General features: G+C 52.1%; 7 protein-coding genes across 7 annotated transcripts; 3 read left to right on the forward strand and 4 right to left on the reverse strand.

Moving 5' to 3' along the window:
• Window positions 1-171: 171 nt before the first annotated feature.
• CCMA1212_003273 (uncharacterized protein) lies at window positions 172-1,098 on the reverse strand (the record flags this gene model as incomplete). The annotated part of the gene is made up of 1 exon (XM_073700627.1): window positions 172-1,098. The coding sequence occupies one exon, from the start codon at window positions 1,096-1,098 to the stop codon at window positions 172-174; it is 927 nt and encodes a 308-aa protein (XP_073560908.1).
• Window positions 1,099-2,803: 1,705 nt separating this feature from the next.
• Window positions 2,804-3,796, forward strand: CCMA1212_003274 (Beta-glucanase; the record flags this gene model as incomplete). Its single annotated transcript, XM_073700628.1, has 2 exons — window positions 2,804-3,084; window positions 3,145-3,796. The coding sequence occupies 2 exons, from the start codon at window positions 2,804-2,806 to the stop codon at window positions 3,794-3,796; spliced, it is 933 nt and encodes a 310-aa protein (XP_073561543.1).
• Window positions 3,797-4,034: 238 nt separating this feature from the next.
• On the reverse strand, window positions 4,035-6,613 carry CCMA1212_003275 (uncharacterized protein; the record flags this gene model as incomplete). The annotated part of the gene is made up of 5 exons (XM_073700629.1): window positions 6,248-6,613; window positions 6,001-6,189; window positions 5,849-5,937; window positions 5,657-5,777; window positions 4,035-5,593 (listed from the first exon to the last, which is right to left on the reverse strand). Exons 1-5 carry the CDS (start codon window positions 6,582-6,584, stop codon window positions 4,035-4,037), a joined length of 2,295 nt encoding a protein of 764 aa, XP_073561544.1. The 5' UTR covers window positions 6,585-6,613.
• A 4,987-nt stretch (window positions 6,614-11,600) lies between these two features.
• CCMA1212_003277 (SH3 domain-containing protein) lies at window positions 11,601-13,617 on the forward strand (the record flags this gene model as incomplete). The annotated part of the gene is made up of 2 exons (XM_073700630.1): window positions 11,601-11,805; window positions 11,999-13,617. 2 exons carry the CDS (start codon window positions 11,601-11,603, stop codon window positions 13,615-13,617), a joined length of 1,824 nt encoding a protein of 607 aa, XP_073561542.1.
• Window positions 13,618-13,906: 289 nt separating this feature from the next.
• CCMA1212_003278 (uncharacterized protein) lies at window positions 13,907-15,016 on the reverse strand (the record flags this gene model as incomplete). Its single annotated transcript, XM_073700631.1, has 1 exon — window positions 13,907-15,016. One exon carries the CDS (start codon window positions 15,014-15,016, stop codon window positions 13,907-13,909), a length of 1,110 nt encoding a protein of 369 aa, XP_073561548.1.
• An 867-nt stretch (window positions 15,017-15,883) lies between these two features.
• On the reverse strand, window positions 15,884-19,179 carry CCMA1212_003279 (Iterative polyketide synthase CazM; the record flags this gene model as incomplete). The annotated part of the gene is made up of 3 exons (XM_073700632.1): window positions 15,884-18,044; window positions 18,093-18,168; window positions 18,237-19,179. 3 exons carry the CDS (start codon window positions 19,177-19,179, stop codon window positions 15,884-15,886), a joined length of 3,180 nt encoding a protein of 1,059 aa, XP_073561549.1.
• Window positions 19,180-23,690: 4,511 nt separating this feature from the next.
• CCMA1212_003280 (uncharacterized protein) lies at window positions 23,691-24,437 on the forward strand (the record flags this gene model as incomplete). Its single annotated transcript, XM_073700633.1, has 1 exon — window positions 23,691-24,437. One exon carries the CDS (start codon window positions 23,691-23,693, stop codon window positions 24,435-24,437), a length of 747 nt encoding a protein of 248 aa, XP_073561635.1.
• Between the last annotated feature and the right edge of the window lie 899 nt (window positions 24,438-25,336).

The raw sequence follows: 25,336 nt of genomic DNA on the forward strand, positions 1-25,336 counted from the left end.
GAAACCATGGTCGATACGCGGACCAATGCGACCCAAAACACGAGAAGATGCCGACGGAGACGAGTGAGAGGGGAAGCTCACCGCAAAGAAGCCCAGGGCAGAATGTTGAATACAAGACTGGATATTTTTTTTTTTTCAAGAGGGAGAGGAACAGGAAACGAGGAACCAGCCTCATTGGCGGTTCACGTTGATTAAGCTCAGAAACTCGTTGCGCGTCTTCTCCCTCCGCTCAAAGCATCCGAGCATGCAGCTGGTGATGGTGGTGCTGTTGGTCTTCTGCACGCCACGCATCACCATGCACAGGTGGCTAGACTCTATGACCACGGCAACGCCCTGGGGCCGCAGGACGTCGAAGATGGCGTTGGCGATTTCTTTGGTCAGGCGCTCCTGGATCTGCAGGCGGCGGGAGAACATGTCGGCGATGCGCGGCAGCTTGGAGATGCCGATGACGGCGTTGTTGGGGATGTAGCCGATGTGCACCTTGCCGGTGAAGGGCACCAGGTGGTGCTCGCAGAGGGAGAAGATGTCGATGTTCTTGACGACGACCATCTCGGAGTGGCCCTCCTGGAAGATGGCGCCGTTGACGATGTCGAAGACGTTCTGCTCGTAGCCCTGCGTAAAGGTCATCATGGCCTTGGCATATCGCTCGGGCGTGGCCAGCAGGCCCTCTCGGTCGGGGTCCTCGCCGACGCACTCGAGCAGCGTCTTCACGGCGCCCTTCATGCGCTCGAGGCGCGCGGCCTTTTCCTCGGCCGACTCCTCCAGGCGCTGGCGCGTTCCCACGCTGGGCCTGCTGAGGCCGTCAAAGTCGATGACGGGGCTCTCCTGTCGCGACGCAGGTACGGACGTCGCAGCCTCGGCGATGGCACTGTCGTCGCCCTCGCCCGCCTGGCGCCGCTTCCGCCGCTTGTGCTTGAAGACGGGCTCGTCGCGCTGGTCTCGCCCGGGCTTGCTGATGCTCGAGCGACGCACGACATGGCGCTTCTCCCCGTTGAGCCCCGCGGTGTCGCTGTAGCCGCGCTTCTTGCTGCTGCGCTGCTTCTCGCTGGCAGAAGAGCCGGCCGAGTCTCGGGCTCCGGTGGGCGATGGAGGAGCCATTGCGCAGGATCGAAGCGCTGTCGCAGCTGCGAGGGCGTTTTCTGGTGATGGGAAACGGCCTATGGGGGCCTTGCGACGACAATTGAGGGCCGAAGTGCGATGGTTGATGGTTGTGGCGGGACGAAGAAGTGCGAAGGATGGATGCGAAGAAAAAAAGTCAGCCAACTCCGACTATCTGAACGAGGCTCGCTCCGGTTGCGCGCCGGGCCTTTTGTAGGTCCGCTGACGTCCTGCCTGCTACACCAGCCAACGTAAAATAAACATGGTAGTACGAAGTGATAATCCCCCGAAGTGACCGAAAGGATCGGAACATTCGTTACAGTCGCACCCGTGCGGCATCAATTGATGCACAAGCGTGATCCAAAGACAAGAACCTCTGCCGCCTATCACCTCTTGTCGATGAAAGATCCGTTGGCCTGGGTCTTGACGATTTGAGTTGTCGCCGAACTCGTCTGACAGGTACCTAGGAACTACTAAGGTACTAGTACCTGTTGATGCTCAGCTTAGGTACCTGTATGGTAGTCCTCTCGGACAAGTTTGACTGTGGATCTTCTGAGCTTGAAGCCTTGAAGCCTCGAGACGATCTTTCTGCCGACTGCAGCCTTTCTGCAGACATACCTGCTACCATGAATCCAACTTCTTTGTCTCTCTGTATATTTGCGTCGACAGAAACTCGCGGTGACGAAATGCCGCCTGCCGATTGCAAAAGGGCACCTGAAACCGACAGACGGCTGCATGCACTTAAGCATGAGACGTGGACGGCCAATCGCATCAGCCAGTCCACATGCTTTTCTGCGATATGCCGCAGCTCGTCGGTGAATACCACTGTGAACTGCGCGTAAGCAGCAGACTACTATACAGGCAGAGGGAGTCCCTCGCTAAATCCAGCCAGTTATTCTCGGCAGATGCCGTATCATGGCCCCGGAGGGTGCAAGAGAACTGCAGTTGCCCTACCCGCGTGCTACCGCGAGGCTATTTACAGTACAACCAGTTTCAAGTTGATTAGGCAGACTCCGTAATTGGGATCTAAGGCAGTAATAAGATACTAGATAGTAGCATTGGGCCAAAATGAAGAACAGCCGTCCCAGTAATTGAACTGTAAGGTACAGTATTTGTTCTCTTCGACGCGAGATACGGATGCAGCCGCTTGAACCTGTTATCCTTTGCAACGCACTCTGATTCGAAATCTGTAACAATTCATGACAAATTTCATGACAAATTTAGACATTTCAGCGAACAAATTACCTGCCCATTATCTCTCTCTAGATCCATGGTTTGTCTTCCATGCCTTAGAGGCCACTGGCCAGCTGTTCAAGGTACCTAGGTACCTAGGTAGGTAGGTACTTGTGTGAGACTGCCACCGAGATAGATGTAAGGCGCCATGAGCACTGAGAATAAATTTATGCCATCCAAGACAAAGATATCTTCACAGAATAAAAATACCATACACAGCCAAGCTATTGCTACTACCTGTAGCTTTTATCCAGTTACTTCGGGCAGGACAACCTGTAGACGGAATGCCTCACTGCGATGATTATGTTTTCTCTCTTCAAGCGGCGACCCTGTGACGTGATCTACTCGCTGACTGTCAGGTGACGACATAATGCCAAGCGGCCGTAATCTTGCCTGCAGGCAGCTCAAACCAAGACGTGACTGTATCACCACCAAGGTTTACATTCGCCTGCTTACAGTACTCTTCGCCAAAATGCCGTGGAAGGATCATCTGAACAAGTTCAAACAAGAACTGAATCAGATCATCGCCGAACCGAAGCCTGCACCAGCACCTGCACCGGCGTCACAGCCTCCTCCTGTGCCGCCTCATCCGCCCAATGAGCCGCCGTTTCGTGGGCAAGTATACTGGAAGCCGCAATTCCATCCCAATGTTCCCATCAACCACGAGTGGGAGGCCAAGATAGGCAACGGGCCGGATGGATGGGGAAATCAGGAGCTGGAGTTTTACACAGCAGACTCGCAAAATTCTTTCCAGTAGGTCGAGGCTAAACACATAGACCGCGGATGTCTTCGATTCTAAATGGTGCTGTCTAGTACGCCTGAAGGGATGCTCGTTCTCCGAGCCATTGCAAGGAATTCCGCGCCTTCGCCAGAGCAGCGGTATACGTCAGCTCGCCTTGTCAGCAAGAAGACCCTGGCCAGCGACAGAGGTGTTCTGACAGCCACGATCCTCTCACCCTGTGCCGAGGGTGTTTGGCCTGCATTTTGGCTTCTACCTCGAGAGCCCTTTTCCTGGCCGACCGACGGTGAGATTGACATCGCAGAGACCTGGAACGGGGATCGAGAGAACCGGACGTGCCTCCACTGGGGGTTCCATCATGAGCCGCAGAAGCACCGAGTTCTGGGCACCCGCATTCCGGATATGCACTGCCGTCCTGTCCGCTATGACTTCGCCTGGGACCAGCCAAACGGCGTGCCAGGTCAGGGAAGGATGATTTGGTACATTGATGGGAGACCGGTGATGAAGGCCGAGGTTCCCAGCGGCACTCGACCTCTTCGGGAAATGACCATACTCTTGAACGTGGCCATGGGAGGGAATGTATGCGGTGGGAAACGGCCTCACGATGGATACTATGATATGGTCGTGTATAATCTGGCCTTGCTGAGTGAGCTGGAGTACGGGGGATGGGGCAGGTTTGAGCAGGATTGGCACCATCCATCCGTATCCTTGGGAAATACGTACTGATGAGTGAACTTGTTATGTTTATCGATCCAACACACGATAGTAATGAGCCATGCGCAGTGAGACTCTTTGCTGATACCTACCACACATGTCATGGAACCCGGCCAAGTGCTGCTTAGTGTACTTTCATTTGGATGCTATCTTCAGGCTATATACAGTCAGCATCTTACGACTCGTAGGTAAGTGCTTTTGCCCTTTTGCCCCCAGTATTCCAAACCTCTAAAGGCGCACATCAAACGACCTAAGACTGGCTGGCGATGTTGGCAATCAAGGTTCCCCAAGATCCGCCATATCCGTCATTGCCACCGTTGCCGAACTCGACGCCGTTGGGCAGCCTCATGGTCTCGGCAGTGTTGGGTCCGCTGGTGAAGCCGTACAGGTGAGCGTTGCTGATCGTGCTCTGGATGAAGTTCATCACTCCCTGGTTGACCTTGGTCAGGCCGATGAAGTTCCAGCTACCAGCAGCGTAGTGGAAGATGTTGCTGTTGCTGCCAGTGTAGTACTGAGCAAGGCCCATGCGGCAAACGTTGTCGCCGCCACTGCACCACGAGAAGTTGGGGTCGATGGAGGTAGCGTTGAAGGGCGAGCCGGGCAGCGGAGCACCGTTGCCACCCTGGTTGTAGTTGGTCTCGCTCTGGAAGAGGGAGACGAAGACGTTGGCGGCATTGTGGAAGGACAGCTGGTACAGCCAGTTGTGCTCGGAGCCGAGGCCGGTCAACCAGGTTCCGTCAGTCGCCTCGACGAGGACTCCGCCCTTGACGGCGGTGCGGGTGCCCTTGCCGCTCTGGTCGGTCGCGTGGTCAGCAACCCAGGACCAGAAGTTGTCAATGTAGGCAGAAGAACCGGCGGCAAGGTGAAGGCCGAGGTAGGCAGCGCGGCAGTTGGACTCGCTGTTGCAGCTGAGAGAGGTGTCACGGGTGCCACCGATGGTGTTGAGAGAGTTGAAGACTGCGACGTCACCGGGGTTGTTGCCGGCCATGTTGATTCGGAGGAGAATGGCGCCGGGAAGAGCCTCGTTGACAGTGAATCGGATGTCCTGGACGTGAGCCACGCCCTTCTGGCCGGGGGTCGCGCCGATCTGGACGACGGGAGTCGGGTTGGTCTCGGAGGAGAAAGCACTGCCGGAGCCGGAAATGGTAGACCAGGCCTCACCATACAGCTCAGTTCCGGGAGGGATGGTGATGGTCGACTTGACGATGTAGATGCCGAAGGGCAGGTAAGCGATCTTGCCCTGGCTGGCGGCGGTGTTGAGAGCACCCTGGAGGGCGGCAGTGTCATCGGTGAAGCCGTCGCCCTGCAGAGTGTGTCCACCGTTCTGGTTGGGGTCCTTCAGGTTGACAACATTGGCAATGGTCTTGTCGGCATACTGAGGGGCATTGATGACGGGGTATTGGCCGCCAGGAGCAAGCGCAGCAGGCCTGTTCACGGGCTGAGACGTCGGGTTCGTCTGGTACACGGGGTTGGCGCCACGCGTGTTTCCATAGACGTAGGTGCCCAGGCTGGTAGAGCCGCCGACCTTGACGTTGCCGCCGACGACGACCATGTTGGAGTTGGTCGTGTCCTTGGAGATGTTCTCGAGCATGAAGTTGGGGAAGCCGACGTTGCTGGTGAAGAAGTCACCAGAGTTGATGCTCTTGCCGTCAATCACGGCGACCCAGGCATTGCCGGAGTTGAGGACGATGCAGCGGCCGACGGTGTTGCAAGTCGGGGCAAAGACGCTGATGGTGAAGCCACTGTCGATGAAGATGCCGTTGGTGCAGTCGGTGAAGGTCATGCCCTTGATCTGACCCTGCTGGTGACCTACAAGGAGTTAGTACCGACGGATGAACCTAGTCCTCCGAGACTACCAATGGGGATGCTTACCGTTCCAGTGCAGACCGATGTTACCGAAGTTGAAGGAGACGTCGGAGATGGAGATGGTAGATCCTCCGCTGACGAGCATACCAGTGTGGACGCCCTGGGGCATGTTGATTTTGACATTGACCTAGCAAGACATCGGCCATGTTAGTACGACTTGCACCCTCGTCTTGCTGGCGCATGGAAGTGTCGACTTACCAGAGCGCAGTTCTGAGCAACAGCCCAGCTCAGGGCAGTGAAGCTAGAGGAGCCAGCATTGGCAGTGGTGTCGAGAATGACGTTCTTGACTGAAGACATCGGCGAGTTAGCCATTGCTTACGGATATGAAATACTCAACGCGATCGACTTACTCATGACCGAGAAGTGAGTTTCACCACCAGAGCCGCCGCAAGGGTGGTTGCTGCCATCGCCCTGACCACCAACAATCAGGTAGTCGCCGCTGAATCCAGCAGCAGCCTTGATTGTGGGAGGGTTGGCAGCATCACCGATGATGACGGTGTCCGTGTCAAAGAAGATGGTGCTTGAGACGGTATAAGTTCCTGTCACCAAACTGTTAGAGCGATGGTGCAGACACACGGCAACGATTCACAGACTCACCTGGGGGGAGGTAGATGACACGGGGCTCTCCAGCCAGGTAGCAGTTGTCTCTTTGGCCACCGCTGGGTCCGTCAGAGTACAGAGCGTTGACGAAACCTGCCGAATCGCCAGAGGCCACCGTCTTGTAGACGGGGTACGTGAAGTTCTGCTGCCCGGCGCTGTTGAACAGGTTGGGCACGTAACCTCGGACGGCACCCGTCGTGTGGTCAATATTTGGCAAAAACCACGACGAGCCGCTCTGTCTGCCTTCCAGCTTGGAAGTGACGCCCTCGGTAGGCAGAGCCCACGAGAGGGACGTCAACAGGCTCAGGGAGCCCAGAAGGGAAAAGGACTTCATTCTCTCGACAACGATGATCAACGCCCTTCCTAGAAGTCGAGTTATCTAGAGTGACCCGAACGGCGAGGTCTGCTCTATCTACGGAGTACTAGGCGCGCCATTCTAAGGTAGGCACAGATCGTCCCTTTATATATTTTGTTTCATCTGAAACCCCGTTGGACTTTGATTGCAGGGCGATGAAAGTCATAACAACAAAAGCCGACGCTTAGTACCTTCTTCCGGTCCCTATCGCTGCTATGCTGGGTCAACAATGGAGGTCTTACTTCATCCCAACCTGGGGATCCCTGCAGGTCCCCTGCCGACACAGAGACCCAGTTCAGCGCTACGAAACTTACGTATCCACGTCTCCATACGTGCGAGTGCTGTAAAGGCAGCTGTTTGCCCGCTGGAGAGCCGCTGGAACAAGCAGCTGACCGCAGAGAAGACAAAGCAGATTCCTAAGGCAGGCGGCCCAATGGTGGCATCGGGCCGAGCAAGCCATCCCGCCTTCCAATTCTAGCGTAGGGGGGTCCAACTAATAGGGCAGCCAAACGGGGGCGCCGTCATCTCAATCGGGTAGAAGGACATTATGGCGATGGGGATTTGGATTTAAGTGAGGTCTCAAGCTGTGCGGAGTTTGCTGTAAGCAGTGGTCGACCACGGAAAAATAGGCACCACACCACGGGAATCCGGCAAGGTGATGCATTAACACATCGAACCAGCTTCCTACTCGTGCTGTTGCTGCTTCAATACGGACCGCGTCCCCGCAGGGAGCCATCAAGTAAAGTGGTTTCTGGTGGGTTCATCCCTTGTCGTCGAGTAAGAACTTGGTCCAGGAACTGGGCGCAGTCACACTATGAGATCATCTAATGTCACTGTTGACACTCTCTGATTTTGCAATAATATGATACATGGTTGAACGAAGTATTACAGGTAGAACGCGATCCCAGCCGCCAATCGAGCACGCCTTTCTCACGTGGGAGAGTGATATAAAGGGGTCGTGTTAGTGGAGTTAGTCCTGCACACCCCCGGTCTGGGTTTCAAGCTCAACAAGCAGCTACGAAGTACTAATATACAGCAATTGAGAATGGTATCAGTGGCAGACAGCAAATGGCAAGCTTCCCGCCTTTCTCGTCTACATCTAATGGAGGCAGGCTTGTGCGTGTCACACATATCCAGTAATCTTCATGGGATCAATGAGGAGATGGTATGACATATCTGGAGCGGTAAGGAGACATGGTACTACGAGTAAAAGAATACTACCTATCTGACGATGAGCTGCTGCAGCCTTGAATCCTAAATTCCAGTGCTTATCCAGAGCTGGTTCTGCCCAGTCCTCGATTGGCTGCTAGCGATTATGCTAGAGAGCAAGTAAAACACCGATTTTGCGATCTCACGACTCCATTCGATGCTCCCCTATTGACATCGTAGCTCAATAGTATCACCGTCTCGATATTGTGCTTTCATCCTTCGCACCGGCGCCTCCCGAGTCACGCTCGCAGGCGATATCATGAGTTGTGGCTAAATGATATTGGTATCAGCCCTACATCATTCCATACCTTATTGTGGGCTTGGGTCATTGATTCCTACGTGATGCATGTCAGCTGCAAAAAGTTTTCGAACAAGGCCACCAATCGTTAAGCATAATCTTAGCAGCTGCATGCCGGCATGCAAGTAGCATCAGCTCCAAAGTTCGAAGCAGCTGAAGTCATCGGGCGCGTGACCCCCAGCGTTCCACGAAATGGACCGCCTGAGCGTGGGTCAGTGGCATAGGTGACATCTCACTTGCTGTTGAACATCATGTAAGTCAGACTTTAGGGGGGGCGCCCGTAGGAAAAAGCAAGGCTGTTTACCACAACTGTCAGCGCTTTGACCGGATGGATCTACGAGCCTTACAACCTACCGGAGCATCCATTTACCGGGCCTCAAGCTCTTATTCCGTAGAAGAAAATATGCTAGGGTTCGTTCGAAGCGGCCGTTTATGCTATGGAGGGTCCTCTTCGAGCCATTCCTCTGCTGAATGCTCTGTTCACTGATGCCCACTGGACGGAAGAATTGGCAGATGAGCTTCTTGACGATACTCTCTTTGAAGTTGCTGAGCAATAGCAGCCGTTCTCAATTCTCTGATCCAACTTATAGCGGAGTGGACCATGCGATTGCCGCGTTTCGTCTCACTCAAAATAATGCAGGGTAAACGGCGAAAGCGTCTGTAGACGCGTGACGAATCAACATTTATCTGTGGTCTAGACTTCCCGCTCGGTTTAGGTCAGTTGGTTCAGCAAGAGTCGGTTTGTTGAGCAGTCTTACCTTTCTTCCAGGGAGGTCTGATATTGAAATGCTGCAGCTTGCAACGCATCAGTCCCGCTGACTGTATTGCTCGTTAGGGCGGATCGTCGAGGTACTCTCTTGGGAGCTATGTCTTATGAAGAGGGCTGGAGCGGCTCATGATGACGTCGGACATGTTATATTGATGAATCAACGGCTCGCGTGTGGAAAGCCTCTTTCTATGGTGCCATCGGTTCAAACAGTTAATCTGGCGCTGTGATGCTGACTATCGTTGTTGGCATGTCGAAATAGGATGCAATTGGACGAGGCTTGCAACTGGGAGGGAAGCACGATGATGTCCACGATCTGGGGATCTCACACCTTCAAAATTCCTCCCAAATCAAACTTTTGACTGTATGCTACCTTGTATTCAACTGAGCAATGCACTTACTTGCGGTGTTGCTGGCTGCCTAAGACTTTAATACGCAACGCAGACCATATGCTCATCATATTGCAAGTCCGCAGTTTAAATGAATTCAGCTTTGAATAAGAAGTTGGCTATAGTAGTGGTAGGTGGATATTCCCTTCTATACTATCGGCGAGTGGCCATATGGACCCTACATCCCACTGCGTTTGTAGACAGTAATCAGTTCCTTTCATTTTCTACACCGCATGTCGTCATTCGGCCTTTATAAAGACTCGTGCCATTTTTGACGGGCACCTCCACCATCGAACTTGAGGTGGCGAGATTTTACCTCCTCCAGCTTGGGGTTAAGCGGCTCTCCAGCGTGAAGTTGATTGAAGGCCAGCTCCACGGACTGTGGATTCGTTATAATATCTGGTATTTCAGTGAAGTAAGCCCAGAGTTCATCGTCTAGAGACCGACATGGTCCAAGACAGCGGTAAGTGGTAAGGCTGAAGCTCCACTCTTGCCTTTTTCTGTCTTGTTTGCAGACACGTCGTGATCGGTCTCGCATAAGAGGCATCTACCCTCCGACCCCATGAATAACTTTGGCCATATCAAGGTGTCTGGCCATTCCTCTGTGACAGAAGAAACGTTTTCGAAAACGGGGGTGTCTTCAGGCAGCTTTCGTCGTCTGACAAAACGGCGACAGCGGACTTGTGAACTCGGTGCTGAGCATCCCAAATGTTGACAAATTTTAGGCCCTATGTCGGCGATCACACCTGCAACATGCGTCCAGAGGTTGAGTGGACTTCCAGCACAAGTTTCTGAAGGGGCCAATAGTCCCTCCATGATCTTGGCCATCCCAGCCAAGCCCGGGGCTCCACGGGCGAACTTTGTTGCAGCAGAAGCAGAAAAATCTGTCAGGTACGTTCCTCACCCATGCTGACAAGGAAATAGCCAAATTCCTTACTTTAAGACATAGAAGCGTGTCTTTAGGACACATGAGTTCCTTGAGGTGCTTGCAGATCAACGCGCACGAAGTTTGCCACGGTACTTCTAGATGCGCGTTTATCGCCAAGACAATCTCATTTGGCATCCTCAGGATAAGACATGCTAGATCCTTCTGTGCTGTGAGGGTGAGGCCGTTCGTCGCCTGTAACCTTTTCTGAGCCCTCAATGAGGCGCTGGCTCCGCCGTTTACGCGGGTTCTGGTTGTCCGTGCTGAGACAATAGGCATGTTTAATCGGCCGTGTGTGTAGAAAAGGCTGTCGCTTGCATAACACATCTACAGGGGGGATAGCACCGACCTTTACGTCCTATTCCCGCATGGCCTCCAGCACACATATCATCAATTAATTCGTGCGGAGAAAGCTCTTCTTCTTCAGCCTGTCCGCCCCGCTGGCGGATATCGAGTTCGAGGCATACCTATTATGAGTGGTTATCTTAAAGTCAGCGATGAGTGGCTTGCTCTGTACGCTGATATGGCCTACCGAAGCCCGTGACGCCAGTCTTTGTATGATCGAGAAAAACCAGTCTTTTTACGATGAAATCGGAAATTCGAGCTGGATGTCAACGATGGTATAACCATGAAACTCTTGTAGTGCATCATAAGCCAACTCCTCCCGCACATTACATTTCTCAGCATAGTTTCGAGAGAGAGCTTGCCGTACGTATGTGTATGCCCGTCGGTGACGGGTATGATCGACGCTCTCCATTCTCAACTGTATGCCGCTTCTGCATGTATCTCTAGGTAGTTTCTGATGATTCAGCGCTTGTGCTGGACTGTGGGCTCTGACGACGTCATTATCGATAACACCGATTTTGACAGGCAGGGGTCGAATGAGGGGAACAGCAGATCCGCTGTCTGTATCATTGATATAATTAGCAGACAAGGGTGCGTGTAAGTTGTGTTTGTAAAAGGTACGGCGATCCGTTGGTAAGTGATTACATACTCGTTGCTCAGACTCCGGCTTCCTTATCCTAAATCGATCCTGCAACACAGGAGCAATTCTCGAAGTATCCTAGCAAAATTTTCCTTCACTGAACGTAGGTTGGTTTGCAAATCACTTGCTGAGTGAGCTCCTAGCGGCAACGCCGACTGATCCGTAGGAGCTGCGTCACCCGCCAGTAGCAGCTGTGGCTGGCCATCGGGAGGAGCGGAAGACGGTCGGTAGTGGCATGTTGGATGATATAAAGAGCGGGACGTCACAAACCTGCGCCACTCCGGTGATGGTTATGAACCGTTTATCAATGTCCCATAAATTGAATCTGTTCTAGAGATCCGTCCACTACTTCTTGAGTTTTGGTATCAGCCACCAAGTCATTCTTCCTACTCTCTTGTATTTGCAACCTGTCGAGCGATCACGATGCAGAAGGTCAAGTCCAAGCTGCCGTCTTGGGATTCGACCAAGACAACCAGCAAAAAGGGCTTCGACAAGGTCTGGGGCTGGGCAGATAAGCTCGGAGCACCCGTCAATCGACTCTCCAACCGCATTGGCAGCGAAGCGTTTTGGCCGACGACTTTGGACAAGGAGAGCGACAAGGCGGCGAGAATCCTGCGATCATTTTGCAGTGCGTATCACCTTCTCTTGCGATGTTACCGATTGTTTATATTTTCCCATGACGTGGCGATGTCGTGACCAATGCGCAGAGCAGGCGTGTGAATCGCCATCTTTTGCCTCCTTCTCTGCTGTTGAAGCTCCACTTGAACTTGCATCTGCATTTTATTTCTTGAGACCAAGCGCTTACCAATGCTGGAATGCAGAGGATGGCTTCTACACGGAAGAAGAGCGCCCAGCCGATGCTGCCGGCCCGAAGCGAAAACAGCGAGTTGTCAAGAAGATACCCCAGAAGGTTATAGAGAATGCCGTGGGCCTCGCCATATTCACGACAATGCGCACCGGACTGTGGGTATCCGGCTCCGGCGGTTCCGGCGTCTTAGTGGCCCGACAAGAAGATGGATCATGGTCCCCTCCGTCCGGGATCCTGCTCCACACGGCAGGATTGGGATTTCTTGTCGGCGTCGACATCTACGACTGCGTACTGGTAATCAATAACCCCAAGGCCCTCGAGGCCTTTACCAAGATTCGGGCCACGCTGGGCGGAGAGATCAGCGCAGTCGCCGGTCCCGTCGGCATGGGCGGTGTCCTGGAGAACGACGGCAAGTGGAAGCAGGCAAACAGGCCGGTATTCACATACCTCAAGTCGCGTGGCTTCTATGCAGGTGTCCAGTTCGACGGTACAGTCGTGATTGAGCGCACCGACGAAAATGCGCGCTTCTATGGGGAGAAAATAGGCGTCGCCGACATCCTGGCTGGAAAGACCAAACGTCGACCACCAGAGCTCAAGATGTTGATGGAGACACTGAAAGCTGCTGAAGGCCGGACGGATGTTGACGAAGAGCTGATGGACGAGCTCGAGGGGCAGCCTGCACCTGGCGACGTGAACGTCGAAGCCCCCTCCGACGGGAAGCTATTCGGTATTCCTGAACCCGACGACCCAGATCCGTATGGAGTTCTGGCTCTGCAGAGAGAAGGATTGGAAATTGTGGAAGCAGGCACTCATACGAGGCCATCCAGCAGCCAGTTTGAATACCATCCAAGTCCGTCCAGTCCGGTCTATGGCAAGTTTCATAACAGGCACAGCATGGACACGTCGGAAACCAGGAGCAACCGCGACAGCTATACATCCTCTCGACTGAGGTGGAGTTCGGATCGCCACTACGAGTCATCGGATGCCGGGACACAGACGGACGAAGTCATCACTCCAGTCACGAGCCCCGTCTTCAACACCTTCCACCACCGGAACCTCTACGACGAGTCCAACGAATTCTACAACTCTGTTCACGACAGTCCGTGGAGCTCAAAGGGCCGTAAAAACAGCGTTCACCGCGACTGGGGGCGAGATGACAGCCTGACATTCTTCAGTGAAGACGACGAAAAGTCCGAGGCTGCATTCTTGTCGCCCTCCGATCTGCGATCACAATCCATCAGCGCTCCTCCAGTGGACGCCCTAGTCACACCTGCTCGCGTGCCGCCCCCGCTGCCACCGAGGAACATTTCCCGGCCTCTCCAACCCGAGTTTGAGGAGGTGGATCTGAAAGGGGCCGTCAGCGAAGAGGCGAATCACGAAGAAGATTTCTCGTCTGCCCCCAGATCAGAACTCACAGCCAAGGAAACGGAAGGCAGCACGAACGATAACACGAGCGACGCAACGTCCCTGTCACCAAAGGAAACGCCGGCTAGCAAGGAGACTGACCTCCCGGTTATACGGAAAGAATCCACCAACACCCTGTTCGACTCTGAACACTCCGCTGAAAACAATGCTCGGGATGAAGTCGATGGATTCCAGACGCTTCCTGGCAGCTTTCTCAAGTCTGACTGAACGATGAGCAGTTGGGGGAACGGTGCATACTCCGTCGGGAGGACTCAGGTATGAACGATACCTTTCTGGATAAACGAAGACAATGTATTCCTAGGAAGTTATTTTGCAGCCAATTTTGCTGGTGAACGGCATCTTGTCTTTGTACTCATGGCATGCATGGCTGTACCTCGCTACCACCCCTTCGCACCTGGCTCATTTATGTCTGACTGAGCTTGAATGGGTATCAATGATGAATTGAAGTGATAAACTGCGCACCAGCGACTAATCCGTGTCTGCAAGAATCCACGCCTCATGACTTGCCAATTCCAATACGTTCCAGCTCAGCTCCCCACTCAACTGCAGCTAGAAGCTTGTAGTTGATCTCGAACCTAGGCTTCCATCTCATCATCTCTCGCCTCGTATGGCCGTCGGCGCCACAGCCACGCAGCATCAGAGGACATTTTGAGTCATTCGACCTGGCGCCGCTACCAAAGAGGTACTCCATATAATCCCACCAAGATGCCGTGACTGCTTCTGCTGCATTCTCTTCCCTGAGCTCATGCCAAAGCAAGGATAGCACGAATGTCCTGTAACGACGCAGCGGCCGGATGTTGGGCGACAGGGCCACTGCATGCCGCAGCCTTGCATCGTTGAAGAATGGGCTCTTTTGAACAAGGTCCAGAGGTAGATCGTGTATCTCCCCCTTCATGCGTTGCAAATCCACTGCCAGCATCTCGAGCACTGACAAGCTGTAAGTAATGTCACCGCCGTTCCCTGCAGAAGCCAGAGATTCGGGCTTCCATTTCGCATCAGGTCCCAAAGCCAGTATTGTCAACGTCTGCACGCTTGGTAGAGATCGGATGGCGACTGCGCTTGTGAACGCCTTGATGTCTCCGGGAATTTCGCAGAGAGCCACGTTTTGTATGCGGTTCCGGTCAAGAGCAATGAAGCCGTCTACGGGCTCATCGTCCGTATTCGCTAGGAGCGGATTCAGAAAACCATCTTCTGGGATGCCATTCGAGGGCCATCCGTCGAAGACGGTGAAGATGTCGGTGTCGTAGCTGATAAACGGGGTGTCGAAGCGTATAACAACACCAGACACGTGGCAAAAGTGACAAGGATGGAAGAAAAGAGGCAGCCAAATAGCTCGGGCTTCGCGATTTGCGTGAAGCAGTGGGAATATTGCGTGTTCCTTGGGCTGCACGATATATCGGTAGTGATATCGCTGCTGAGTGCTTTGTTCTTCGGCCCTTCTGCTTGCTCGAGACCCGATATAGCGAAAATGATGGCGATACCAGTCAGAGGCTGGCGGCAGAATTCCAATCACACGAGAAGGCCTCGGTACTGATTTCCATATCTTGAGTCTCAACTCGGCGGGCAGACGAGGGAACAGTGCGAACTCGGTGGGAAGCGACTCCATGGTCACCGATGTTTATACAGCTTGAACGCGAAGATTGCGTGGCGCGTTATGCTCCAGCCAAGACAGAATGCCGAAGTTTTGAGATTGATGACGCTGTGAAGAGAGAAAAGCATTTGTCTCGCCTATAAGAAGACAATCAGATGCCGATTCACCAAGGAGAGAAGAGTGATCAAAATAACGGAACCTTTGATCCTCACGCACGCAGCCCCTCTTTGTGGAGAGCCTGCAGTCTTCTGCTCAACGCCTTTCTTACCTTATTGGTTATGCCTGCTTTTCGTATGCCAGTCAGGCTCAAATTCAGGGAAAGATGCACCGGTGAGAAACGCCTTGTTCTGTCCGTCTTATGAGCTTATGCAGTCGTCGCTGGCGGTCGTTACGTGGCTTCGTTCCATACGCTATTCGATCGAGGCATCGCAGAAGCTATGTAGGACAACCACCATAAAACGGCTGTCATCATCATGTTCGTCTGTTTGCTTGTTTGCTTGTTTGCTTGCCTGCCAGAGAAACGTATGACGAACGTCCAGCTGTTAGCCTAATCAGAGTAATCCTCATCCGAGCCTGAACAGCGGGGGTGAATAACGCCTAATTTTAGACAATGCCCGTGATTGACATCTGTGTGGTCCATTGAATCACGGAATCGGACAAGCACCAATGTAAGCAGAGACTAGACGTCGTACAAGGTAAAGTGAAACGAGGCGATGTGCTTGCCCGTCAAGTCACTCGCCAGTAAGACACACTGATTAGAGCGGTTATTGCGAAGTCACTAAGCCATATCTTGTCTACAGAATGAATCAGCGATTATTCTCAATCCGTTCGTAGTCTATCCCATATATACATAGGCAGCGAAATCTCGCATTCGTTCTTCAATCAATACTTCCACTGGTCACACCAGTTCCTCATCAAGTCCTCGTCAATCGGCCCAAGACTCCTCATTGTCTGACTGTGTGCCACGGTTCTCGTCACATCAAGGTAGGCGTGTCCAACGCCTGCCCTTCTTTGTTCATCCATTCCCTTGTAGGTGTCAATGAGTTTGATTCCGGGGTTCTTCTCTGCATCCTCGGCTGTAGCATTCACAGCGCTTGCTTCAAGGGCACGAATCCACTCATCCAGAGGGACGATAGCCTTGATGCGGTCTGCATAGTAGTTTTTGAGGATCCTTGTCAACTCGGCCCAGCTCGTAACTGATGGATTGACTCCGTGGAAATAGCCCGAAATGTCTGACAGGGGAACTTTTTGGGTGACTCCGGCAACGTCCAAAACTAACCCAGCAATATCTTCAACTGGCGTCCAATCTATAACGTCCATGGGCCCGAGGCTGTCTGGCAGCATGCCGAGGTGAACCGAGCTGGCGATCAGACTGGGAATGAATTCCTGGGGATTCCAAACGCCTTCCTTGATTCGCGGGCCAGCAATCTGCCCGACGCGAATGATGGCGGCCGCAATGCCCGACTTCTCCACAGCCGCATCCAGAATGCAACTGGCAGCATACTTTGACTGTCCGTAGCCCATCTTTGGCAGCGTCGGATCATCAAGACGATGCTCAGGAACGGGCTCCTGCTTCGTCCAGCCATTCACGGTTCCAATGCTCGAGATGAAAATGATTGGAACTCTCTTGGCTGCCTGATTCGAAAATTTGGCGAGTTGGCGGACACCGAAAATGTGCGGCTCGAACGAAGTAACGCTGATGTTGAAATTGACAGGCCACGCGTTGTGAATGATGCGATCAGCCGTGGCCAAGATATTGTCGTATTGGGCTTGAGTGAGGTCGAACAGTGGCTTAGAGAGGTCGACACCAAGAAACTCAACCTTTGAGAAATCCGTGCTCAGCCCTCGAGCAGCGCTGTAGGCAGACTGGCGAGAGCGTCCTCCATCCACACCACGATTGAAAGCAAACACCTTGGCTATTCGGGGATTCTTGATCAGCCGATCTAGCATATAGGCACCAAGCGATCCTGTGGTACCAGTGATGATGACCGTCTGTTCTTCATCCGAAGGATCGGACTGCGTCGTGTTGGGAGGCGGTAGGTCGGCGGTGTACTTCTCAATAATTCGAGACGTGGCGCGAATCTCTTCCTCAGCTGCGTCGCCTACGTTGTCGCCACTGATGACCGTCGAATATAGATGCCGTGCTAAACCACTGATTGTTGGATTGGCGTAAATGGCACGGGCAGTAACAGTATCCTTGTCCGTCTTGACGCCAGCAGATTCTAAGGCAGAGCGTAGAATCCTGGAAAGACTGATGACTTGCATCGAATCTACTCCGATACTGAAAAGATCAGTCTCGGGGTCAACCTCAACTTTGCCAACCTTCGACCGGACAACATCCACAATGGAATGCGTCAAAGCTTCGGGGCTAGATATGTCCAATGACGGTGTTTCTTCCATTTCGATGCCCTCGTCCGTCTCCGCATACAGCTCATCGATGAATTCCTTGTAGAGCTTCACCGTCGCAATTCGTTGGAGGGTGCCTTTCGGTGTCAGCGCAAATGGTTTGGTAGGATCTGAGATGGCAATCATATTGCGAGAAATCCTTCCATGGGCCACGGTGACCTTGTTGACCTCTTCCACAATTGGCCACACGCTGTTGATAAGAGCTTCTCTGGCCGCTTCATCCTTTGGGTGCTCATATGGCTCCAAGATAAGAGCGGGCTGGAACCTTTGTTGCCCGACCACAAGGGCGACTTTAACAGCGGGGTGTCCGACGACAGCGGCCTCGATGGTGACAGGGTTGAGCTTCTCGCCGTTTGAAAAGACAATGACGTTGTCGGTACGGCCATGGTAGAGCCAATGGTTTGGCTTTGTGGGATGCTTCTTGTACATATCCCCCGTAGACCACTCTGTCTTGTCCGGAAAGGTGTAAAAGAGAGCCTGTCGCAGCGGTTCAGTTGGATGTTTCCGACGAACAAACATTTCGTAAATGTCATCGTCGGAGATTAAGCGGAACTGGGCGCCCATTTCCTCAGCGTTGACGATGATCCATTGCCATAACTCAGGATCCCTCTGGTAGTGGATCAGATACGGTACGATCCTAGTCTTGTTAGCCATAAGCATCGAGAAGAATCAAAGTCAAACTTACTCTGTTGAGGATATGACGTTTGTCAGCTTGACACCTTTCCTGACAAGATCATCGCCGATTGAAGGAGAGAGATTGCCTATGCATTTGTTAACAGCTACCCATCAAGGAAAGGGATGAGAAAGAAGGGGTATCGTCTGTTCTTACCTCCACCGAAGCCTGTGAACTTGAGCTTGGCTAAGAGCTTCACATGTGTGTCATTCAGACTCATGTCCTCGATGATGGATGGAGGTAACAAAGCCGAATCGGACTCCGAGTGGGCCAGGCATTCAGCAACCAAATCAGCGCTCAGGGGACGATTTGAAACGCCATACACCATAGGAACCCCGTAGTATATTCCGAAAATGGCTGTACACGCAGTTCCGGCCATATGGAATAAGGGCATTGGTGAAAATATCTTTGAGCTGGTGGCAGCCCAGTAGCTCCACATTGACGGAGCACCGTCCAGAGGTGGTTCGTCTCGAAGAGTATCCGCGATGGCGAGACTTCCTTGGCGAACAACAATGGGTTTCGGAATGCCGGTTGAGCCGCTGGTATGCATAACCAACATTGGATGCCATCTCGCCTCTTCAAACGGCGTGTCGTATGGTAAGTGAGGCGCCGTTGATTGAAGCCAGACATCCGTGTCGGGAGCTACCGTTGCCGGCATGCGATACGACTGAAGCCATGACTCTACGGCGGACTTCATCGAGGCATCATAGATGATCTGAGTGCAGTCCGTGGCCTTGAACAGCGAAAGCTGGGCTTCAAGGCTGTTGCGAGGCGAGATGAACAAGGCCTTGTGATGAGCTTTTATGCAAGCAAGCATGACGATAACATATCGTACGTCGTTTGGCCCAATGTAGGCCACCGTGGGAAACTCGTCTTTCTCGTCAATTTGTTCCGGAGTTTCACGAAGGAGCTCGCGAGCAAGATGGTTCACACCATTGGAGAGTTCCCTGAACGTGATGGGACGGAACCCATCCTTGGGGTTGCTGGACAAAGGCTGATAAACAAACGGGCGTTCAGGCTCTTTAGCCGCGTACTCATCAACGACGTTGACTAAGAGGCGCCGGCCGTATTGCAGGCTTGGATGGATTTGTTCGCACATGTTCGATGATTCTGGGAGGCAGCACCGGGGTTTTAAATCGCTTGGAATTAAGGGTTGAAATGCAGTTGATCGAGAATATTGTGATTCTGGCGCAGCTTGTGAGAGGATTCCCTGGAGGGCACTACAGGAGCTTTATATACCTCGCGACGGCAGATAATCCAAGTATGAACACTATAGTAGACGTCACGCATCCAGTTCCCTGGCTATTGCTTCCTTTGCGCTTCTGGAATCGGCATACATCGTAGATCGGAACTCCCGACGACGCCACAACCGAAGCCGTCAACCGCCTTTCAGGGACAACCTAAGTGGATCATTTGACCCCCTGTCGGTGTGGAAGATTGATGAGAGCCGGTCCCGAGGATCGAGCGCATATTATGGGGTAGTACATTGCCTTTGCATGCTAATCAGTATTCCAGAATAAAGCCTCGGCTCTTAGCACCTTTTGAGAAAAGTGTTTGGTGATGCAGCATCGTGGACTTTCGATAAGCCGAGTCCACGGATTGTGGCATACTTCGTGCGACGCTACAGCTCCATAGGTTTCATTTGAAAATGGTCATACTAAGTTTGGTTATCACATTGGGTTACCTCCATACAGTATGCTCTTATTCCCTCGTCGCGTGTGCTCTATTGTTGGCTCCTCGGACCGCCAGGAGATGGAAACCACCAGAAGATGTGGAAAGGAATCTATAGCCTTGCCGAGATACCCGTCCACAAAACGCGCCATATATTTCCGGCTACAAGAAAGATCGTGATGTCGACTCACTCTACTGGCAGCACAGCGAACCACCGGTGTCTCTACTGGAGGCAAAGAAGGCAAGCCAGTAATGCGACACTTAGCCCAGAGAGCTACGCGTATGTACAATGTATAATAGCGTACCTGGATGGAAGAAAGCTCCCGGTTCGGTGAGAGGCATGCCCCTACCCCTGACGACCTTACATATACCTATTCATGACTGGCTTGGTCGGTGTAGAGAAACTGCCTTCAGATACAGGCTACTCTGTCGGATCATTGGTCATCAATCTGCGTTTGTTCCGCCTCGTGGCGGTTCTAAACGATGTGGCTGGCGGGCCGTCGAGATGGCTCCCGCAAGATTATCAGCCTATCGGCGTTAAAAGCGCGCCACAGAAACAATGCAAGTGCCGTGCCGGCCCCCGATGTACGGAGCTTTGCCAAATTCTCCTTACGCGCTTAACTACTGGAGTAGCAGCCCAGTACGAAGAATTTTTCAGTTCATACTCCCTCAAGATCCGCTAGAAGTACGTCGCACTGGCGAATGTCAAACATCAGAATGCTTCAGCGATCCACATGTGCCGCGGAGCGGCCTTTATTTGACAGCCGGTGCTCCGTTGCATCGCCGCGGCGGCATTTGCAAAGACTGCTGCAGATACAGGACTCAGCTCAGGGGAACACTCCCAAGGAAACCCCTGACGTAGGTGGGCTAAACATGCCGAAGAAGGGCACTCATGCCTCGGGAGTACTTATTAGGAAAGTCTCATAGCTCCGGTATTTCTAAGTCTCTGAGTACTACTGTATGTTCCCATAGGTAGCGCAAGTAAATTTCAACGTCCGTCGTCCATGGACTCCGTGGCACATTGGAGCCGAAGGAATCTCGGTGTTGTTTACTCAGTACGAAGTCTTCCCACAATTTTCAAATAATAGCTTTGCAATAGTCCTAGCTCGTCTTTCCTTTTTTTTTTTTTCAGTAGATAGTGGTATACATACACACAGTACATACAACATGGAGCGAGATGGTGAGTCCGCCAGAAAATCCAGCGTCACATTGCTCTTTTCTGTTCCGAGGAGAAAATTCCTCTTTGGGAACCAGATACCGGTAGTTGTAGCTCAATGTTACAATCATTTCCGTCGCCCAGGTGAGACAATGATTCCCAACCGAGAACACAGGAGTCTTCGCCTGCCTATCCGTCATATATCCGTCACCTACGGGGTAGCCGCCACTTTATCTTGGGAACAGCAAAAGCCCTCTGTGCCATACGAGTCAGGCACCGAATGGCCCCAATCTGTTAATAATTGTTGCCAGACAAAATACCGTCGCGACTCCCCATGGGCCGTCGTCATGCGGAACACGAGGGTACTGTAGCTTGAAGCTCTCGTTCTAAGCGTTCTGTAAAAAAACAGATAAAAAACAGCCTCTACGATGCGTAGCACTCCAGATTCACTGGACATGAATGCCCAAGATGCGGGCCCCGATCAACGCCTAACCCGCTTTCTAAGGAGATCCGGGACCAGTCGACAAGTAGACCGATAGATTCGCTAGGCTCTGGAGAAAGGCATCAAGTGGAAACGTCCTTCGTCTTACTCTTTGGATGCTTTCGTAAGAATGCCCGTGGCATTGGCATCTAGGGTCGCCCTCATCCTCTTCTTGTACTAGTGTTGCCAGAAAGTTGAATGGAAGCTCAGACGGCTATGTGACTACACCAAGGCGAGCTCAATTAGGGTAGCGAAGGGCTTCGCGTTCATTGCGAGGTTGTGGTTGAGACATCATCATCAAATTCCGCCAGAATGTTGGATCCAGCATCGAGCTTCAAATAACCGATCAATTTCGGCATATCGGAAGACTCATGACATCGTCTCCCGTATTGATCATTTCTATAATTATTCCTTTGCAGTTAAACCGGCCGCATCTTCGACACTAGGGTGTGTCTCCCTGGTAAGTGCACCGGGACATTGGCGGGCTCCTTCAAGGTGGAAGCCCGGGGTCACCGCTTATCGCAGATTGCAAGGCCAGGTTGAAAAGGAGGCAAAATGTCAATCCTTCGTGTGTTTCGCGCATCATTAGTCTCAAGCGACACTTTGGTCGGAAATAGAACATTTTCCAAGGTTTGGCAGGCGGTTACCATCGTCATCGCGTGAGCCTGATCCAGCGAGTCATAAGTCGGGCCACCTTGGCCAATGGCTTTTGCTACATCGCGGAGTTCATTACAAGGCTTCAGAAAGTTCAATGGTGAGGCCTCTGTCCTTCCGAATGACTTCAGACTGCAGAAGAACACCGGTCAAGTCCGTCAAAATCTTTGTAGGCTCTTTGGACTGCTTCCTTCCTCCAGAATCTGTTTCGTGACGAATGGGGGAGATATTCCCACTGGGGTATTCGACTTCGTATGTAACCGTCGTGTGTTATAATAGACACAAACAGTTTATCGCAAGTTGAATCAGGAGTGCGATACTTGTTTTCGTTAGCAGTGCTTATTTTTTTTTTATTCTTTATTTTCTATTTTCTGTTTTCATCTTCATTTTAATTCTTATTCTTATTTTTTTTTCTTTAAGCTTCCGGCAACGGCCCCCAGAAGAATCGTCAGTCTTCTGTTTGGGAGATTCATCGAAGATAACGTAGTCAACGAGGGATTCACATGAAGGTGCTCGTTGGTTGGATGTGGCGTGGCCTTTCCATCCCCTCTGTGACACTCTACAGCCCCGTCCATATATGTAACTCTGTCCGATAGCTGTGGAATGGCATCGCCTTTGTAAGTGACCGCAATCGGAACCGGTTGCGGTTGAATTTGGGTACAGACGATCAACAAAGCTTCTGTGAGACTAGCTTCAGCGTGCTCGCTCGCAAAATTAGTGTTAGTGCTATTCATTTCGACGTGCGCCCGCATACATACATAAGGTTATCAGTCTGAGATGGGAATCGTAACTCAGGAATACAGATAATTGACTGCAGATACTACCTTGCTGTAGGTCCTGTTCAATGGGAGCGGAAACCCCACTGCTCAAAAATCAAGCATAGAGGAGCTGCTGGTGTGAGCTTGGACTCATTACAACCGTTTGCATGAAGTTCATAGCAGCCAACGACGTTCATAGCACTCAGGAGACGAGCTTTGCTGGTCATTTGTGCTGTTCCTGTGTCTACGGCCTCATCATATCCTCCTTCTCTGCAAAGCCGAGTCAAACAATTGGCTAGCATTGCTCACACCTCGATGTCACCAGTTGATTCAGGTTGGGATGTGGGGATTTGGTACTAGTATTCTCGATTGCCTCAATAATAAGCACGAGCAGGGATGCAACAGAGATGCGGGGCGGTATTTTGCCGTGGGCATCGGGTATGCCCACCGTCAACAACTGTAGTAGAGCGTGCGATCCCATACCTACCTAGTTCCATCCTACGCCAAAGCCTTCGTAATTGAGTCTGGACATTTCATTCTCGCATGCGAATCGTGCCTCTCATTCATCTATATTACACATTTCTGATCTAGCGATGACCGTTAGAGAAAGTCCACCAATCAGGTTCCTACTATCCCGGGTATTGCGGCACAGCGGAGATTCTACGCTCATACCATCCTAGCAAGCATTCGAGTACCTGTCGATTTGGTATTAGTGCTGTGTTCTACTACTAGTCAGTCTGAAACAAGATCATTGAGCTTCATGCGTCGTGAGCACCGTGTAAGTGCGTATATAAAGCAGATGAAAAGCTTCCTGATTTTCTCGGTATTCTCTTCCAGCGAAGGAACTACAATACTACACATTGCTGTTTAGCGGTATTCCTACAATCATCATGCCTGCCCTCAAGACTCTTATTGCTTCCAGTCTCCTGGGAGCTGCCTCAGCCCTCGACCCCAGCTGCGCTCCAGGTGGAAACTTCGACCTCAGCAAATGGTCTCTCCAGCTTCCTATCGGCAACCCGGGCAGCCCAACTACCATTCCGGCATCCCAGCTTCAGGGCTGCAGCGGTTATCAAGACCCGGGTCACCAATACTTCTTCACCGAGAGCGGCGACGGCGCCTTGGTCATGAAAGTGCCGGGAGCTCCCTCAAACACCGGCTGTGTCACCACGCCCAACAGCCAGCACTGCCGTACAGAGCTGCGTGAAAGCAACCCTAGCAGCTGGAGCCCCAACAGCCCCAACAACAAGCTGACGGTGTCTTTGGCTGTTGAGCAGCCTGACAACTCGGGCCACGGTACCGTCATTGGTCAGATTCACATAGATGACAGCACCAGCACGAAGCCAGTATGCGAGCTGTATTACAACTCCAGTGGTGTTCTCGCCATGGGGGTTGAACAGACTCGCTCTGGTGGTAATGAGATCATCACCACGGTCGGCAATGTTCCAGTTGGTCAGCCTTTCACCTACACCATCAGCTACTCCAACAATGTCCTCAGCGTCAGCATCAACGGCGGTGCAGCACAGACGCTCAGCACCTATTCCCTGGATGCCCCTCCCAGCTATTTCAAGGTCGGCAATTACAACCAGGGTTCGAGCGCTTCCGATGTCCACTTCTACTCAATCAATGTCTCTCATTAAGGAAGCTCACTCGTGGAGGATGACATTTTCATGCACATATTCGTCGGAGCTACCTAAGGCTATTGTATATAATAAAAAGGGAACCTAAGATATGAACATCTCATTCTTCCTAATATATCTATTTTATATGCATAAGGGCAGTATTGTATCGTTCTTGAAAACCACTAACGATGACTGATGTGACTGAAGCCCACTTCTCCTCTCTAAACCGTCTCTGTTTATCGATGTTGATCATTTTGACAGAAGGATCCAAAATAGACCAAAGTCATGTTCCCTTTCCGTCTATTATAAAGCTTGTCCTCCTCAGCTCTAACAGACCCCAGAGGTATCATCGCCGTTTCGCCGCTCAAGGTCTAGCCATGGCTGTGTTTGCCGCAGGTCCGTTTGTGGGACCCGCCTTGGGGCCGATAGTAGGAGGCGTGGGTGAAATTCATGGCTAACGCTGGGTTTCTGGACTGCCCGCCATCTCTCTCGCCGACTCTGTGGATCGTCAATGCTCTTCTTGTATCAGAGACTCTTGCGCCGTACATTCTACCTAAAGGAGCAGAGAAGTCCAAGATGACGGGAATATCTAACGCAGCAAACTTGAGGCCAACAAGAGCGACATGTCTGCTTGGAGTGAACTTGGATGATCACTGACCCGCCCATACTTTAGGCCTTTCTGTTGCTTGAACCACTTACTGCTTCTATCGATCTACATGCCCGTTATCTACCGGACTATGTGTATGTCCTTTGTAGCGATACCAGTTGTCTTTCAGAAAGACGGCGGTTGAGTGGAAGGAAATGGAGGTTTGACTTTCGTTGTAATATTGATCGGGGCAGATTTGGCCGTAGTCCCATGGATTCTCTACCAGAGATAATACAAACGGATGGTGTAGCAAAACAGAGCCGGTTCTGGG

This window comes from Trichoderma ghanense (genome assembly GCF_004382785.1).
Source record: "Trichoderma ghanense strain CCMA-1212 chromosome Unknown scaffold_2, whole genome shotgun sequence".
In the NCBI taxonomy this organism is placed as follows: Eukaryota; Fungi; Ascomycota; class Sordariomycetes; order Hypocreales; family Hypocreaceae; genus Trichoderma; species Trichoderma ghanense.